This window comes from Eublepharis macularius, chromosome 2 (genome assembly GCF_028583425.1).
Source record: "Eublepharis macularius isolate TG4126 chromosome 2, MPM_Emac_v1.0, whole genome shotgun sequence".
NCBI lineage: Eukaryota > Metazoa > Chordata > Lepidosauria > Squamata > Eublepharidae > Eublepharis > Eublepharis macularius.
In genome coordinates, this window is record NC_072791.1 from 207,585,713 (window position 1) to 207,601,461 (window position 15,749).

Genomic DNA, 15,749 nt, shown 5'->3' on the forward strand with positions numbered 1-15,749 from the left:
ATGAAGAGAACTGTGGTTCTCAAAAGCTTATGCTACAATAAAGTTGGTTAGTCTTAAAGGTGCTACTGCACTCTTTTCTATTTTCCTTTTGGTCTGTCTCACCCACTTTCATTTATACCATGTCCTTTGGCTCAACTTCCTATTGCAAGGTATACATAAACATGCTGCATTTTAATATTTTGTCTCCAGGCAGAACCATCATTCTCTCTACCCATCATTTGGATGAGGCAGAAGTCTTGAGTGACAGGATTGCCTTCTTGGAGCATGGGGGGCTCAAGTGCTGCGGATCCCCTTTCTACCTCAAGGAGACCTTTGGCAGTGGATACCATCTGACCCTCACGAAGAAAAAGGTTCATTCACAAAGATCCTTCTTGCTATAGGTTATGTCTAATGAGTACTGCCAAGTTGAGAAGCATCTCCTGAAAATATGGTCCATTCCAGGAATGTGTTCACATGGGGGAAATGAACCCACACATTTAGGGATATGAACATGCAGAGTCCAGGGCTTTTGCCCCTTTCGTTGCCTGATATTTCTCTGCTTCTTAATTAGCTGACAGATTTACAGGTGGCCTCTTGGAAAGTCAACTGGTCAAGCAGACTCCAGTTGCTAGAGAATATGGAAGCACCAGGAAATTTCATGGCAAACTACCCACTCCGTCATTTGGATGGAGGTTATGCATTCAGCAGAGTTCTGGGATTTTCATCCTTTCTTATACCCCAAGTTGGCTGCGAGGCAGAATGAAGAAAGGTTATCTGGAAAGAGGCTGCTCAGCCCCCCCGCCCCTCCTTTCCTCCCCAAACTACTTCTTGTTTCCATGTAAGCAAAAGTGGGGGAGCAGGCAGAGGGCAATTCAAAGGTAGAAAGGACAGTCGAAGTAGAGCCTACAGTCAAAGTAGAGGAAGGATCCATAGCTGGTGGCCAGTGATGTGGGGTGGAAAATTTCCCAGAAAATTTTCTGATGTTGTATTTTTCTCTAGATAATTTTCTACCCCACATATGTAAATATAGTTTTGTCTGCTCAAGACTTTTAGTCAAGGAGCTTTAATTAGATTAAGGTAAAGGTAGTCCCCTGTGCAAGCACCGAGTCATTACTGATCCATAGGGGGACGTTACATCATGACATTTTCTTAGCAGACTTTTTACGGGGTGATTTGCCATTGCCTTCCCAGTCATCTACATTTTACCCCCAGGAAACTGGGTACTCATTTTACCAACCTCGGAAGGATGGAAGGCTGAGTCAACCTTGAGCTGGCTACCTGAACCCGCCAGGATCGAACTCAGGTCGTGAGCAGAGCTTGGGCTGCAGTACTGCAGTTTACTACTCTGTGCCACAGGGCTCTCTAGTTAATTAGATTAAAGGAAAGGAAAGGATATTTAAATACAGTCTGTTTAGTGGTCAGGGCTTTTTTGCAGCAAATCAGTCATGTCAGATGGCCGAAATGTGAGATATGAAGTATGAACCAACCTCTGTGCTCGTACATAGACCGGGCCTGAGATGGTATATTTGCTTTATTTTGCTAACATTATTTCAATAATTAAATTATTTATTTACATTTGAGTTAGAAAGTTCCCCCAGAAAATCCACATCTCTGCCAGTGGCATTTGAGCCTGAGGCAAAGGGGGGGGGGGGGCTTTTTGTGTGTTTGTTTACTGCCCCAAAGCTGTATGGAGGTGGTGGATTACAACTGTGTTAATTTTTCACTGCCCAGAAGAAAAAGTTATTAAACAAATGTGGTCAGTAGTTAACTGGAAAAGCCAAGTGCTTTAATTTCTTGTTTCTTATTTTGAAATTAGATTATGACTCAGTGCTTTGTGCTGCATCTGATTGTATGACTTAACAAGACTTCAGTACTCTTGTTTATTGGTTTATATGCCTTCCTTCCTTCATGAGAAACTCTGTTGTTACCTTTAACATGACCCCTCCCCCCAACTGTGTTCTTTTTACAGATGTGACATCAGGGAACTAACATTCCCAAGTGGGCCAGGGCCCATTTCAGCTTGGGGGTGCATTACAAGAGGAAGGACTTCGGTCTTCCCTCCCCCAGTGTTTTCCTGAGCCATGGGGAATGCACTGTGCAGGCGCATATGCGCTGATTGAGACTCATGTTAGAGGTTACATCTAGTCTGGCCCTTAGTAATTTTTGTGTGTTTGTTTGTGTTTCTGTGCTGTTTTGGTCATATCTTGAAAACTTTTCATTAACAAAAATTCAAAAGATAACTCGGAGCATGGCTTTTGGTCCTCTTAGGCCTAATTTAGCTTTCCTGTGGAAATGTCATGTGCCGGTAGCTAGAAGCAGGGCTCATTTTGAGGGGGAATGTGCAGGAACGCAGTTCTAGCAGTTCCCCAAAGAGGTCACGTATCAGGTGGCCCCGCCCACCTGACTCTCGGCCATTTGGGGCCCGTTTCGTCCTGGATTGGGGCCGAAACGGCCCGGATTGGGCCTCTGACGGGTGGTGGATCACTCTCCCATTCAGCAGCAGCCTGATCCTGACCATTTTGGGCCGCTTTTCGGCCATTTTCAGCCCCTTTTTGCCATTTTGGGCCCAACTTTGGTCCTGAATGGCCAGGATTGGGTCCAAAACAGTCAGGATAGGTGATGTCAGGGGTGTGGCATATGCAAATCAGTTATGCTAAAGACACATTTCTGGTGATGTTAAGGGGCGTGGCATATGCTAATGAGTTGTGCTAATGAGTTCCTCCAGCTCTTTTTCTACGAAATGACCACTGGCTAGAAGTCTCTCACTGGACTGTTGTATTGTGCTGTGGTTTCCCCATCCCCAGAGCACGGCTTTAAAAGTGGCAGAAGAGTGTGACACCTCTGCTGTGACGGCCATGATCCAGTCTCACCTCCCAGCAGCCTATCTCAAGGAAGACATCGGGGGAGAGCTTGTCTATGTGCTACCCCCGTTTAACAGCAAAGTTTCCTCAGCCTATCAGTCTCTTCTGAAAAGCCTGGACAATGGTGCAAGTGACCTTCATATTGGCTGCTATGGAATTTCAGACAGCACAGTGGAAGAGGTGAGCATCTAGAGCACCTGTGGGATAAAAATGTGAGGCCGCCATGTTGAAAATTTGGCACTGACTCAGAAATACCTTAAAATATGAACATGGGAGGTAGGAGGGAGAACTGAATGAGACTCTTCAATCTACTATATCTCTCTGGGCATCCCTCTGGCAGGAAATGTCCCAGAGATCCTTCCTCCCAGTTTCCAGCCTTCATCTTACAAAGAGGCCCAAGGAAGGGTTGAGTGGCATCACTAGGCCCCCGATGGGTCTGGACGGGTCTGCCCGTTGTGCCCTGCTCACTTCTCCAGGGTGGAGAGATGTCCAGTTGCACGTGAGGAGGGAGGGGGCATGGGAGACCATTTTGCTCATCACCTCCCAAAATCTAGTGCTGGCCCTGGGTGACAGAGTGCTGTTTGTACACCGGAAACTGCTTGTGCCTCAGCATGCTTTGTTGAACAGAAGATGGGTCCATAAAATGTGTAGCTGCTCTGACACAGTCCTCTTGGGACATGGATCCCACCAAAAGAAATGCTTTGTCTAAATGCCTCCTCTGTGATTACAGCTCAAGGTCCCCGCTGCAGCTTCCTCCCCCACCCCTTTTGAGTCTCTGCCTGGATTAGGGCTTCTTGCACCTTCTCTACCTCTAAGGAAAGCGGCAGGTAAAGTGCCAAGGCGCTGACGAAACAAAGACGCCATGTTGTTTTTTATTCTGCAGGTATTTCTCAATTTGACCAAAGACTTATCAAAAAGCGAAGAAGCGGATTCAGAGCTGCCCCAAGAGGGGCCTGGCGTTCTGGAGAACGATGAGATGTCTATGAACTCTGACAGCTTCACTGAAAGAGATGGTACTGCTTTGTTCAGGAGTGGGTCCCAGATAGACAAAGAATTAGAAGCATGCTAAGCATCTGCCATCGGTTGGGCTTTACAGGAGGAGGGAAGGGCATAGTGAGGAAAGCAATTTTCAGAGACAAATTTCAGAAACAAATGAGACAAAAAAATCCGGAATGTTTAAGAACGTTGGTAATCAGATGCACGGTGAATGATTTGAGGGTAGTGCTGTCCGTGCTGGGGAAGTGTCCTGTCCTTTTAGATAGTGCCAGGTGGGGGATAACTTCTTCTGCACAGCTGCATCCAGAGTTTAGAGCATCTGAACCAGTCCTCTCGAACACGGAAGGTACAAAAATCAAGCTGTGAGAGTTTTTGTGGAGCTTTGTGAGAATGAGCATTCAGAATGGAATGGCACTTGACACATACCAATGAAAAGGATTTCAAGGGTTCGGGGAACTGTTGGTTCAGATGAGAGCAAATAAGAAGGCAAGCACATATTTGTCCATCTGGGAGACAATGTTCTCTTCTGTCTTTAGGAGTCCTGTATAGATCAGAGAGTCAGAAATATCTGCTATGAATACTGGCCAATACTGTTATCTTGCATTTGCTGCTGGCCTTATATAACTCATAACGGGCCAAGCTACAAGGGACGAATGACACTTGAACAGCAAGTGAACAGATTCACGTGTATTCCTCCCTGTTTACTTGCACTCCACTTGCACTCCACTCAATCTGATCGAGTGGAGTGCAAGTGAATAGGGAGGAATACACGTGAGTCTGTTTATGTGCCGTTCAAGTGTCATTCATCCCTTGTAGCTTGGCCCTACCTTACCAACATGTCTTCATTTTATTTCATTAGAAATTGTAACATATTATTGATATGCAGAGGTCCTACTCAGGCCAAGGGCAGGGCATTCCATTTCCCCAGATGCAGACCTCAGGTGACATAGCCTGGCTCTGGGGCAGTCCTTCTTAGATTGGAAACAAGGTTGGCATGGTTCTGTAGTGGTTCAAGTGTTGGACTAGCTTCTGGGAGACCAGGATCAAATCCCCATGGAAGCTTGTTGTGCAACCTTGGGCCAGCCACACACTGCCACCTAACCTACCTTACAGGGTTGTTTCCTGGAGAGGCAGCATAGGAATAGTCTGAATAAATAACTGATCCCTTTTTATTGTCTCACAAGTTTCAATGGGGTGTACTGGGTTAATATAAGTAACAGGGATCTTTTCAGGGGGCACACACATATCGGTACAGAGTGCCAGTACCTCTTGGGCACTCCGGGTTTGGGCTGAGAGGGGAGAACATCATGAGAACCAGCCTCTCTCTCTCTCTGTCTGTCTCTCTTACAATAAAAGCACTAAAGAATGTGCCAAGGTGGGTGGGTGGAAGAGGACATCCCTCTCATTCTTTCTTTGATCCACAGACCAGGCATTAGTCAAGCCCGTGAAGCAGAATGACTTCTGCCTGTTGCTGAGGAAGGCCTCAGCCTTGTTCGTGAAGAGGTTTCATCACACCCGGCGCAACGTGAAAGGCTTCATCGCTCAAGTCGTCCTCCCCGTGCTCTTTGTGACAGCCGCCATGGGCCTCGGCACCCTCAGGACGGAGGTGGCAGAATACCCGGCGCTCCATCTCTCACCATCCTTGTATGGTTACTCTGGCCAGACAGACTTCTTTGGGTAAATCTCTTTTTCATAGGACTGGAGCAGCGTTTGCCTGATTCACTTTTGGTGAGGGGAATAATTGTCTTGTACTGAGCCCCGTGGCGCAGAGTGGTAAGCGGCAGTACTGCAGCCCAAGCTCTGCTCACGACCTGAGTTCGATCCTGGCGGAAGCCGGGTTCAGGTAGCCGGCTCAAGGTTGACTCAGCCTTCCATCCTTCCGAGGTCGGTAAAATGAGTACCCAGCTTCCTGGGGGTAAAGGGTAGATGACTGGGGAAGGCAATGGCAAACCACCCTGTAAAAAGTCTGCCAAGAAAACGTCATGGTGTGATGTCCCCCCATGGGTCAGTAATGACTCGATGCTTGCACAGAGGACTACCTTTACCTTTACTGTGCTGTACTAGTAACTTAACTTGGTGCATGTGTTAGGGGGGTTGGTGGGAGGACAACTGGAAACAAATGAAGGACTGGGAAGAGGAAAGAAATGTGGTGGGAAAATAATTGTAAGGGAATTGGCTAGGGGAGGAAATGCATTATTTCAGGCAAGAGGCTTAATTGAAGGGGCAATTCATTTGGGGAGGAACCTGAGGGAAAGGGAGAGCAGCTTGTGGGGAAATTAATTGACAGGAAATTGAATTTATGGGAAGAGAGATCTGTGATGGTCTAAGAGGACAACAGAGAGGGGTCAAAAGTAGTTTAAAAAATGGCTCCAAATCCTGTTTGTGTGTCAGTGAGAGTTAGAGATCTCACAGGGCTCAACAAATCTCAGGTGATTATGGTGTCTAGAAAGTGAATTGTGGTACCTAGTATTTTCAGTGATTTTATTGTAGCATCTCTCAACAATTGTCAGTGGAAACACATATCATTTCCTATCAGAATATTTTGTTGTATAAGTGTTCGTGAAGTTCTTGTCATTGTCTGTTTATATCTAAGTTTAAATATACACCATTCAGTGGTGGTGGATGAATCCATTTCTTAACCATTCACTTTCTATGCTGACTCAATAATTAAGGGGAGCTTTATAAAGCAATAATAGAATTATAAGAAATTGGAGCGAAGTTAGGCAAGTGTTAGAAGTTTTTTTTAAAGTTAGCTCTCTATTGTTATCTAATTCTGAACTGGACCATAGAATGTGGCTCAAAAAATCCTGTGCACAGATTGTTCGCACTGAGCTCCCAAAATGCTTTTCCAGAATCTGGCCCCAGATCATTTTTATACACAAACATTCCAGTATCATTCTGGTGCATATTTCTAGCACCTACTTTAAGTCAGAAAAGTCCCCTACTGAAAAAGACGCTGGAAGATCTGGAAACTCACTTCTGAAACAGAAGCGGACAGCAGACACTAAACTTCTAAACAGTCCTGTTGCACCTGTGGGATTTTTCCTAGATAAGGAGAAGGTCCGTTCAAGATCACAGCCTCAAGTTTTCATCAGGCAAAGCATTTTAGTCTGTTACAGAATGCTGAACGCAGGAGTAAACTGTGAATAAATGTCCGTATTTCATGGTAAAATTTCACATCTGTGCCTTTTTTTTTATTACTGACCTGGGGCGTTTAATCACGTTTGGTTCATGAGGTCTGTTTCATGCAGCTTCTTTTCTTTGCTGTCTCTTGAGGAAAGTGTCGTTAACCATCCTCCCCCTCCCTTTCCCCCTTTCAAACCTAGAAACTATAATGAGAGCACGGAGCCTTTGGTTGCTTCCTTGCTTTCTTACCCTGGAGTGGACAACACTTGCCTGAACAGAAGCAATCCGTGAGTAATTTTTCCTTATTGGGGAATGGCAAACCCCTCCGTTCAGTGAGGCTTCCTTCCAGGTAAAAGTCCATAGAATTGCAGGGCTAGCTATTCGAGTCATATCTATTAAAAGAGGCAGGAGGGCCTTTATCTGCATCAGCTGATTCTTTCTTCCAAATTGTCTGAGCTGTGCGTGGGAGAAAGGGAGAGGTTTACAAGGGGTCCTAAATGGATTCAGCACAGTTTAGGGATGCCTCTGCGTAGACTGTACACAGTCCAGCCATTATTCAGTTAAATATTTTACCCATGCGAAACCTCTGGGCATGGCACTCCCTCCTGCCTTCATGATAATGTTCTTATTCCAGTGGTCATGTCTTGGCTGTCTTGCTAGGGAATTTGAAGCAATCAATATCACAACTCAACAACTACAAAGAAGTTGACAGGGCAATAGGCACCCACCTTCCATAGCAATCTGGCACCAGATCTGACGCTTACCTGCCAGGTAACGTCTGTTTTCTTCCAGAGGGTGTTTCAAGGAAGATGTGCCTGCTGAGTGGCTATCCAGTGGGAATCAGAGTGCCCAGTATTCTGTCTGCAATTGCACAGACAACACACAGGTAATGTTCCATTAGATCTCAATGAGGGAAGAGGCTCAACTTTAGGGACGGGATGGTCTCAAGGAGTGTTTCCCATGTTTCCCAAGCTTGTTTCTACAGATGGTAGCAGATGGCACCCTGGAAAGTTGGTTCATGCTTGCAGTTTTTAGCTAACAACTGTCTGTGGGGTGAGCACAGATTTGCTTCTTTTTAGTGTGATGTTTACAGAAACCAAAGAGCACGGAGATGCTAAATACTATACAAACAAGCGGCTGCATCATCCGCACACCAGGAAAGCTAGATTTCCGGGGTCTAAATTGCTATTCAGCCCAATCACACTGTCACAGGCTCCCTGCTTTTCCAAGCAGTGAGAAGGCCTGAGGGCAGCAGCGCTTTGGAGGAGGAAGCAATGGAGACTGATTGCATTTCTTGCAGCACTCACTGTCTCTACAAATATGCAGGTGGAAGCAAAATAGCTGATCTGCTACTTCCCATCAAATCCCAGGAAGAAAGAGATCTTGCATCCTCCAGGCGCTTCCGTCAGTACTCTTTTTTCCAAAATCGAAGTACCGGTTCACACATTCAAATGCTCTTGTGTTCCCCTTGCAAGCTGCCAGCAAATGTAATCGGGGGTTCCCCTCCTGGAACTTAATTCCCAACCATATGCAGGCCCAATTGGGATCAGGACCATGGAGAGGGGGGGAAAGGAGATGGGGCTTAAGCATTCTCATCTGTCCTGTTTTCCTGAAGTGAAACAACCCGGGGGAGCCACTGCTTGCCCTACAGTAGAAATGTATCATCAGTACATGCAGAGCCTCAGGGTCTGGGAGTGAGCAGTAGAGTATCTGCTTGGCATGCAGAAGGTCCCAGTTTCAAATCCTGGTATCTCCAGTTTGAAGGATCAGGTCAGAGGTGAGACGAAAGACTTCTGCCTGGAAATGGGGAGATCTGCTGCCGGTGTGAGAAGACTGTAGTGACTTGATAGACAGTGGTCTGATTCAACTGTGATCCTGTAACAGCGGTCCTGTCGTCTTCCACATGAGCCTTTCGCCATGTGAATCAAGCTGTCCTTCTTTCGCACAGAGGCACACTTCTGCTTCCTCCCTTCAGCAGGGAGAAGAGTCACTTCTTTCCTGCTCTCGCCGGTGCTTGAGTAGAGCCGTTTCCCAACCATTAAGGCCCATTGTGGCAAGATTGGCAGTCATCCAAAAACGTCCCTTTCCCTATTTCCCCAAGCCTGCTGCTTTAGACCAAGCCCATGTGATCGATCCAGTCATGGTTAACCAGATTCCAAACTCACAGCATTATGCGTGCTTACTCAAGTGTAAATCCCACTAAATTCAGTGGCACTTACTTTAAAGTAACTGTGCATGCTGCTTTGTGCATGTACATTGCAACCCCACCCTTCCCCTAAGGGTCTCAGGATAGCATACCTGGTTGGGGAGGGTGACTGGCGCAGGGCAGCACAGTGGTTAGGCTGATAATCATCACTCTGCTGGTTCGACTGCCACTACTGCCATGAGCTCAGCAGGTGGCCTTAAGTAAGCCTCTCCTCTCAGCCCCAGCTCCCCAACTATTTTGCAGGGATAATAATAACACTAACTTGTTCACCACTCTGGGTGGGGCACTAAACTGTCTAGAAGAGTGGTATATAAACACAATTATTATTATGATAGAACGGAAATATGAACATGCCCCTCCTAGACAATGATCCAACACTCTCACCAGTAAACCACGCTAGTTGCCAAGTCAGCTGGATTTAAGCTGCCTACCTGTGTACAGATTAGTGGTCTTACAGCCCAGTCCTATCCATATATCTACTGGTTTCAGCGGGGCTTAACCCAGAAGAAGTCCACACAGGATTTCTGCACTGGGGTGTCCAAAAGATTTCTTGTGCTGAGATTTGGGCTCTCATCGCTCCAGCGCCGCTTAATATCCTTGGCCAAAGGAGAATGAAAGCAGGTTGTCTAGCAAGGGGGATTCTACACAGGCCAGTCCTCTCAAATGGCTCTCTTGCCCTCTGCAGGACAGTGCAAGAGCCACTCCAATTGGGAGGGCAGGGTATAGAGGAACATTTTAGTGGCATCCTGAGTGCTGTGGTGCATAGAGGTTGTAAGTGTGCCAGATGGCAGCCTCAGTGGGCATGTGCATGAATGTGTGAAAGAGCCAAGCTACAAGTGACGCCTGACACAGGTTGGACACTTGTCAGCTTCCCTCAAGTTCTGATGGGAAATGTAGGCGTTCTGGTCTTGCAGCTTGGCTCTCCATTTAATTGAAGTTTACAGAGCAGTAGTCTAAAGGAGGGAGAACATGCGGTTAGGAGGGGAGTGCAGGCATTGGACTCTCACCGGGCGCCCCCCTTCCCCTCCGTTGAGTGTGTGTGGGGGGGTTTCTGTAAACTTCAAGAGAGCCAAGCTGTAAGACCAGGATGCCTACATTTCCAATCACAACTTGTGGTAAGCTGACAAGTGTCGAACCTGTGTCAGGTGTCACTTGTAGCTTGGCTCAAAGTGATAGCATGCTCCACACAGATGGCTTGCTTCCTGTGCTTGCTGTGTGGAAGAGAAGCCTTGTCTGGCTTAATAGCAGCCACATTGACCCCCGTGGTATGGCCTAATTGGAGAGAAAGTACAGTACTTTGTACTCGACTGTCAGACTTGGATCTGCAGAGAAGAAATGAATAGAAGTCTACACGTTTGTTTTTTAAAGAAACTGACACAGAGACATTTAGAATAAATGTTATCTAAAGTACAGGTTGTGGTGTATGTTACAGTGACCAGTTGCCTGTGTCAGAAAAATGTAGTGAGTTTTACATATGTATTCTTTGCTTTATATAAAAAATTCTTTTTACATTTTATTATCTTCTCTTTTTTTAGACTTGCCCAAAGGTTGGTTTTTCTCCTCCTCACAAAAGAACTTTCTCATCCCGGACAATTTATAACCTGACTGGCCATGATTTAGAGGCATACCTTCTAGTAACTGCCAAGGATTTTGTGCAGAAGAGGTACCACAGCTATTCTTTTAACCCTCACTCACATTCCCCCTCTGTAGTACTATCTTAGAAGTTTGATTCTTTTTTCCTCTTTTTATAACACTCTGTGCTGTTGTCCGGCCACTAAAGTTAATTTATAAGTGTTTGAAGCCTGCACATGTTTAGGACAGAAGCTTAGATCCTAAGGGGCTTTTCCACTGATATAATGGCATTTACACTAGAGGAAGAGCACTTCCACGAGTAGAGGGAGAGAGCAATTTTTGGTTATTTCTTCCTTCCCCTGAAAACCCTCACACTGACCCTTTTCACGCTGCTTACCTGCTCCCGGGACGTTGTGAAACATCGCGCAAAAACCGCGGAAGACAGTGCACAAAACTCTTGTGAGAAGATGCTATCTTCCACGGGTTTTGCGCGACATTTCGCAATGTCCCAGGAGCAGGTAAGCAGTGTGAAAAGGGCCACTGTTTGAGAGGGTCTAGTCCTGACCCCAGCAAGATACAGAGAAGTCTCATTCCAGTATCTTTACTCCACTCGCAGAGAAGTAGCATCTCCTGAGGTAATTCCTACTCCTTAATCCCTGTATTATTCCTCCTGTCTAATAAATTCAAATAGCCAGTTTCCCTTTATCTAGCTTCTACCCCAAGCTGGCCCTCAGAGAGCCTTGCGACACTAATTGCAGAGGAAACAATCGGAAGGTGTAGCTTCATAACCAATCTCCAGTTAAATGTTCATATCATCCTTTTCAAATATGCACTTCTATAACAAAAGTTTTCATATCTGGTTCTCATTCTCTGTGTCTGGTTATCATGTGCCTGCGGACAGTATTATTTACCGGGCTATTTTATCTTTAAGAGTAAATGGTGGGAATGGAAAACAAAGGGGTAGAGTGCAGAGAAGACCCCAGTCTTCCCTTAGTAGTGATCAAGTGGAGCGCAAGTGGAGTGCAAGTGAACAGGGAGGAATGCACGTGAGTCTGTTCACTTGCCGTTCAAGTGTCATTCGTCACTTGTAGCTTGGCCCTGAATCACGTCTGAATCACATAGTGATCAAGTGGAGTGCAAGTGGAGTGCAAGTGAACAGGGAGGAATACACGTGAGTCTGTTCATTTGCTGTTCAAGTCACTTGTAGCTTGGCCCTGAATCACGTAGTGATCAAGTGGAGCGCAAGTGAACAGGGAGGAATACACGTGAGTCTGTTCATTTGCTGTTCAAGTCACTTGTAGCTTGGCCCTGAATCACGTAGTGATCAAGTGGAGCGCAAGTGAACAGGGAGGAATGCACGTGAGTCTGTTCATTTGCTGTTCAAGTCACTTGTAGCTTGGCCCTGAATCACGTAGTGATCAAGTGGAGCGCAAGTGAACAGGGAGGAATGCACGTGAGTCTGTTCACTTGCTGTTCAAGTGTCATTCGTCACTTGTAGCTTGGCCCTGAATCACGTCTGAATCACGTAGTGATCAAGTGGAGCGCAAGTGGAGTACAAGTGAACAGGGAGGAATACACGTGAGTCTGTTCATTTGCTGTTCAAGTCACTTGTAGCTTGGCCCTGAATCACGTAGTGATCAAGTGGAGCGCAAGTGAACAGGGAGGAATACACGTGAGTCTGTTCATTTGCTGTTCAAGTCACTTGTAGCTTGACCCTGAATCACGTAGTGATCAAGTGGAGCGCAAGTGAACAGGGAGGAATACACGTGAGTCTGTTCATTTGCTGTTCAAGTCACTTGTAGCTTGGCCCTGAATCACGTAGTGATCAAGTGGAGCGCAAGTGAACAGGGAGGAATACACGTGAGTCTGTTCATTTGCTGTTCAAGTCACTTGTAGCTTGGCCCTGAATCACGTAGTGATCAAGTGGAGCGCAAGTGAACAGGGAGGAATGCACGTGAGTCTGTTCATTTGCTGTTCAAGTCACTTGTAGCTTGGCCCTGAATCACGTAGTGATCAAGTGGAGCGCAAGTGAACAGGGAGGAATGCACGTGAGTCTGTTCACTTGCTGTTCAAGTGTCATTCGTCACTTGTAGCTTGGCCCTGAATCACGTCTGAATCACGTAGTGATCAAGTGGAGCGCAAGTGGAGTACAAGTGAACAGGGAGGAATACACGTGAGTCTGTTCATTTGCTGTTCAAGTCACTTGTAGCTTGGCCCTGAATCACGTAGTGATCGAGTGGAGCGCAAGTGGAGTGCAAGTGAACAGGGAGGAATACACGTGAGTCTGTTCATTTGCTGTTCAAGTCACTTGTAGCTTGGCCCTGAATCACGTAGTGATCAAGTGGAGCGCAAGTGAACAGGGAGGAATGCACGTGAGTCTGTTCACTTGCTGTTCAAGTGTCATTCGTCACTTGTAGCTTGGCCCTGAATCACGTCTGAATCACGTAGTGATCAAGTGGAGCGCAAGTGGAGTACAAGTGAACAGGGAGGAATACACGTGAGTCTGTTCACTTGCTGTTCAAGTGTCATTCATTGCGTGCAGCTTGGCTCAGAGCAGTTTACAGAGAATGTTATTATTATCCCCACAACAATCACTTTGTGAGGTGGGTGGGGCTGAGAGAGCTCCTAGAAGCTGTGACTGACCCAAGGTCACCCAGTTGGCTTCAAGCGGAGGAATGGGGAATCAAACCTGGTTCTCCAGATTAGAGTCCTGTCGCTCTTAACCACAACACCAAATGGGGTCTCAGGGAAGATCTAAAGACTATGGTTTTTGACCATAGCGTGTGCTTCCTCAAGTGCTTTTTCTTCTTTCCAGGTATGGTGGTTGGAGTTTTGGGATGCCTTTAACTAGCGACCTCCAGTTTGATATCTTACCTGTGCCTGCTAACAGAACGATAACTAAGGTAAGCTTTGGAGGATACATTTTTGTCACCAGGGAACAGTGACAAGCTTTACGGTTTATCTGCTAAGTATTATTAGTAGCACTTTTGATGCTAAAGCCTGAGAAAAATCAAGGCCTTGAGAGCACTCAAGGATCTTTTCCTAACAGCTACTTCACAGTTCGTACACTGGGCACTTGAAGCATCTCTGTGTGTGATATATGCACCCACGTCATATAATTATGTGTTGCATGGCTTAGTATGCATAAGGTACTTAAGCTGTACTCTCTGAGAGTGCAACATGTGAACATTTGGAGCCTCACCGCCTGTCAGGACGAACCATTAAACTCTATCAGTAATCTGGCTTCATCACTGTGGTTCAGGATTGTAAATTGCCACAGGGCCAGTTCGGCCTGTCCTGGGAAAGAAATGTGCTTCCTTCCTAATTAGTTGTTCCTGGAATCTGCTTGTTCCCAAGAGAAACGTCCGTGGGAGGCAGGAAAAATCAGCCTCCATCTACACTCCCTAGTTTCTCATGCTAGCACTGCCAATTAGCCGAGTGAGCTCTGATTGGTCAACCGTCTTTGAAAAGATGGGGATCCTCTCTGTTCAATATTAATCTACCAGCATGTGAGAGAGGTTCTTTCCTCCATGCCAGATTCCAAGATGATGAGATCTGCCTGGCATGGAGCAGGTAAGAACAACGTTCTTGAATAGGGTTGCCAGGTCCCTTGACTCCCCCAGCAGGAGCTTGGGAGCCTGGCACTTACCTTGCTGTGCCCCTGGGTCCTGGTTTCTGGCAGCCAAGGAAGGCTTAGTGGAAGGCTTGCGCAATGACATCATTTCCAGGAAGTGACATGATCGTGTGGGTCAAAGGGCGGCCTGGGAGCACACCTGCACTCACCAAGGGGCTGGATTGGCCTGCTGCAGGGCATGACTCAGCCGGAAACAGGCCCACTGTGGGGCATTTTGGCCTGAATTGGGCTGCTGTGTGTGTGGGAGCATGCTGCGCCACCCAGGGGCATGCCGCCCCACCTGGGGGGCGCCTCGGGAAACACACCTGCCCCGCTGGCCAAGTAAGTGTGCATGGGGAGAAGGGGGAGCAGGGGATCCCCCACCCCGGGCAAGGGAATGGCACCCCTATTCCTGAGAGCTACATCAGAGATGCAAGTCAGCAAGCTTTTAACGTCTAGTTAGGTAGTCCTAGCCAGCATAGACAAGTGTTTATTATTTTCCTTTGCCTATTGCTTGTGCTTAACTAGAGATGAACCCAGAGGCCGAGGAGTCTCAAGCTAAGTCCAGACCCCTGTAAGGCTACTAGGGGTCTCAGGTAGCTGTTGGTTCAGCACCTGGGAAGGGTAGCAAGGGATCTTTAGGTCTAGACACCACCTTTCAGAATCACTACAAAGAAACATTTCAGTGCCTTGGTGGAGGGGCTGGGATTGAGCCAGGAGCATATTACTGCTAGGCTATGGATTGAGACCATTTTATTTAGCTGGTTAGCTAGCCTAGTTTAGCTAGTTTTGACTGGTGCATTTTGAACCGAAGCATCACAAACTGCTGGGCTGTATTTTTCCGGATATATTTATTTATTTTATAGTCTGTCTTTCTCAATGAGACTCAAAGCACATTTCTCGGTGTAAGTCAATGCAATCAATAGGATGTGACATCTGATAAACAACATAATTGGACTAAGATTGCAGAAATTTTGAAACAAAGCAAAAAGTATTAGATATGAGAGTCTGTGAAAGGGAAAGGAGTAATGGAGAATAGTAGCCACCCCTCCTTCCCGATCACCAATGCAGGATTGATGAAGGGCCACATAACCAAGCAGAGTTAATTAAAACAGACACACCATATCGTTTTCTTCTAACCACACCTCTGTTATATATATAACCTGGGTCAATTGTCTCTTCCCATAACAACCTGGACAGAGGTGCAGTTTTGTGTCTCACTGATCTGATTAAACAAGAAGTAGAAGAAATAGGGGCCCTTGCATTAATAGCTCCCAGGATGCTAAGGGAATTAGATAAGCAGCAAGCATTCTCGACACATACTGGCTATCTTTGAAAATCCCCACCCTCATATCTACCAGCTCCCATCTGCACTGAAACAGTATGTTCATCAAAC

The 15,749-nt window shown here is 46.5% G+C and overlaps 1 protein-coding gene across 1 annotated transcript in view; it reads left to right on the forward strand.

Annotated features, from left to right (window-relative positions):
* Positions 1-15,749, forward strand: part of ABCA12 (ATP binding cassette subfamily A member 12) — a 165,105-nt gene that overhangs the window by 116,013 nt on the left and 33,343 nt on the right. Inside the window, exons 32-39 of the mRNA XM_054971557.1 lie at positions 190-350; positions 2,784-3,020; positions 3,724-3,853; positions 5,261-5,513; positions 7,163-7,249; positions 7,755-7,848; positions 10,704-10,831; positions 13,556-13,643. Coding sequence (XP_054827532.1) covers positions 190-350; positions 2,784-3,020; positions 3,724-3,853; positions 5,261-5,513; positions 7,163-7,249; positions 7,755-7,848; positions 10,704-10,831; positions 13,556-13,643 — 1,178 coding nt within the window. The remainder of the gene's footprint in view (positions 1-189; positions 351-2,783; positions 3,021-3,723; positions 3,854-5,260; positions 5,514-7,162; positions 7,250-7,754; positions 7,849-10,703; positions 10,832-13,555; positions 13,644-15,749) is intronic.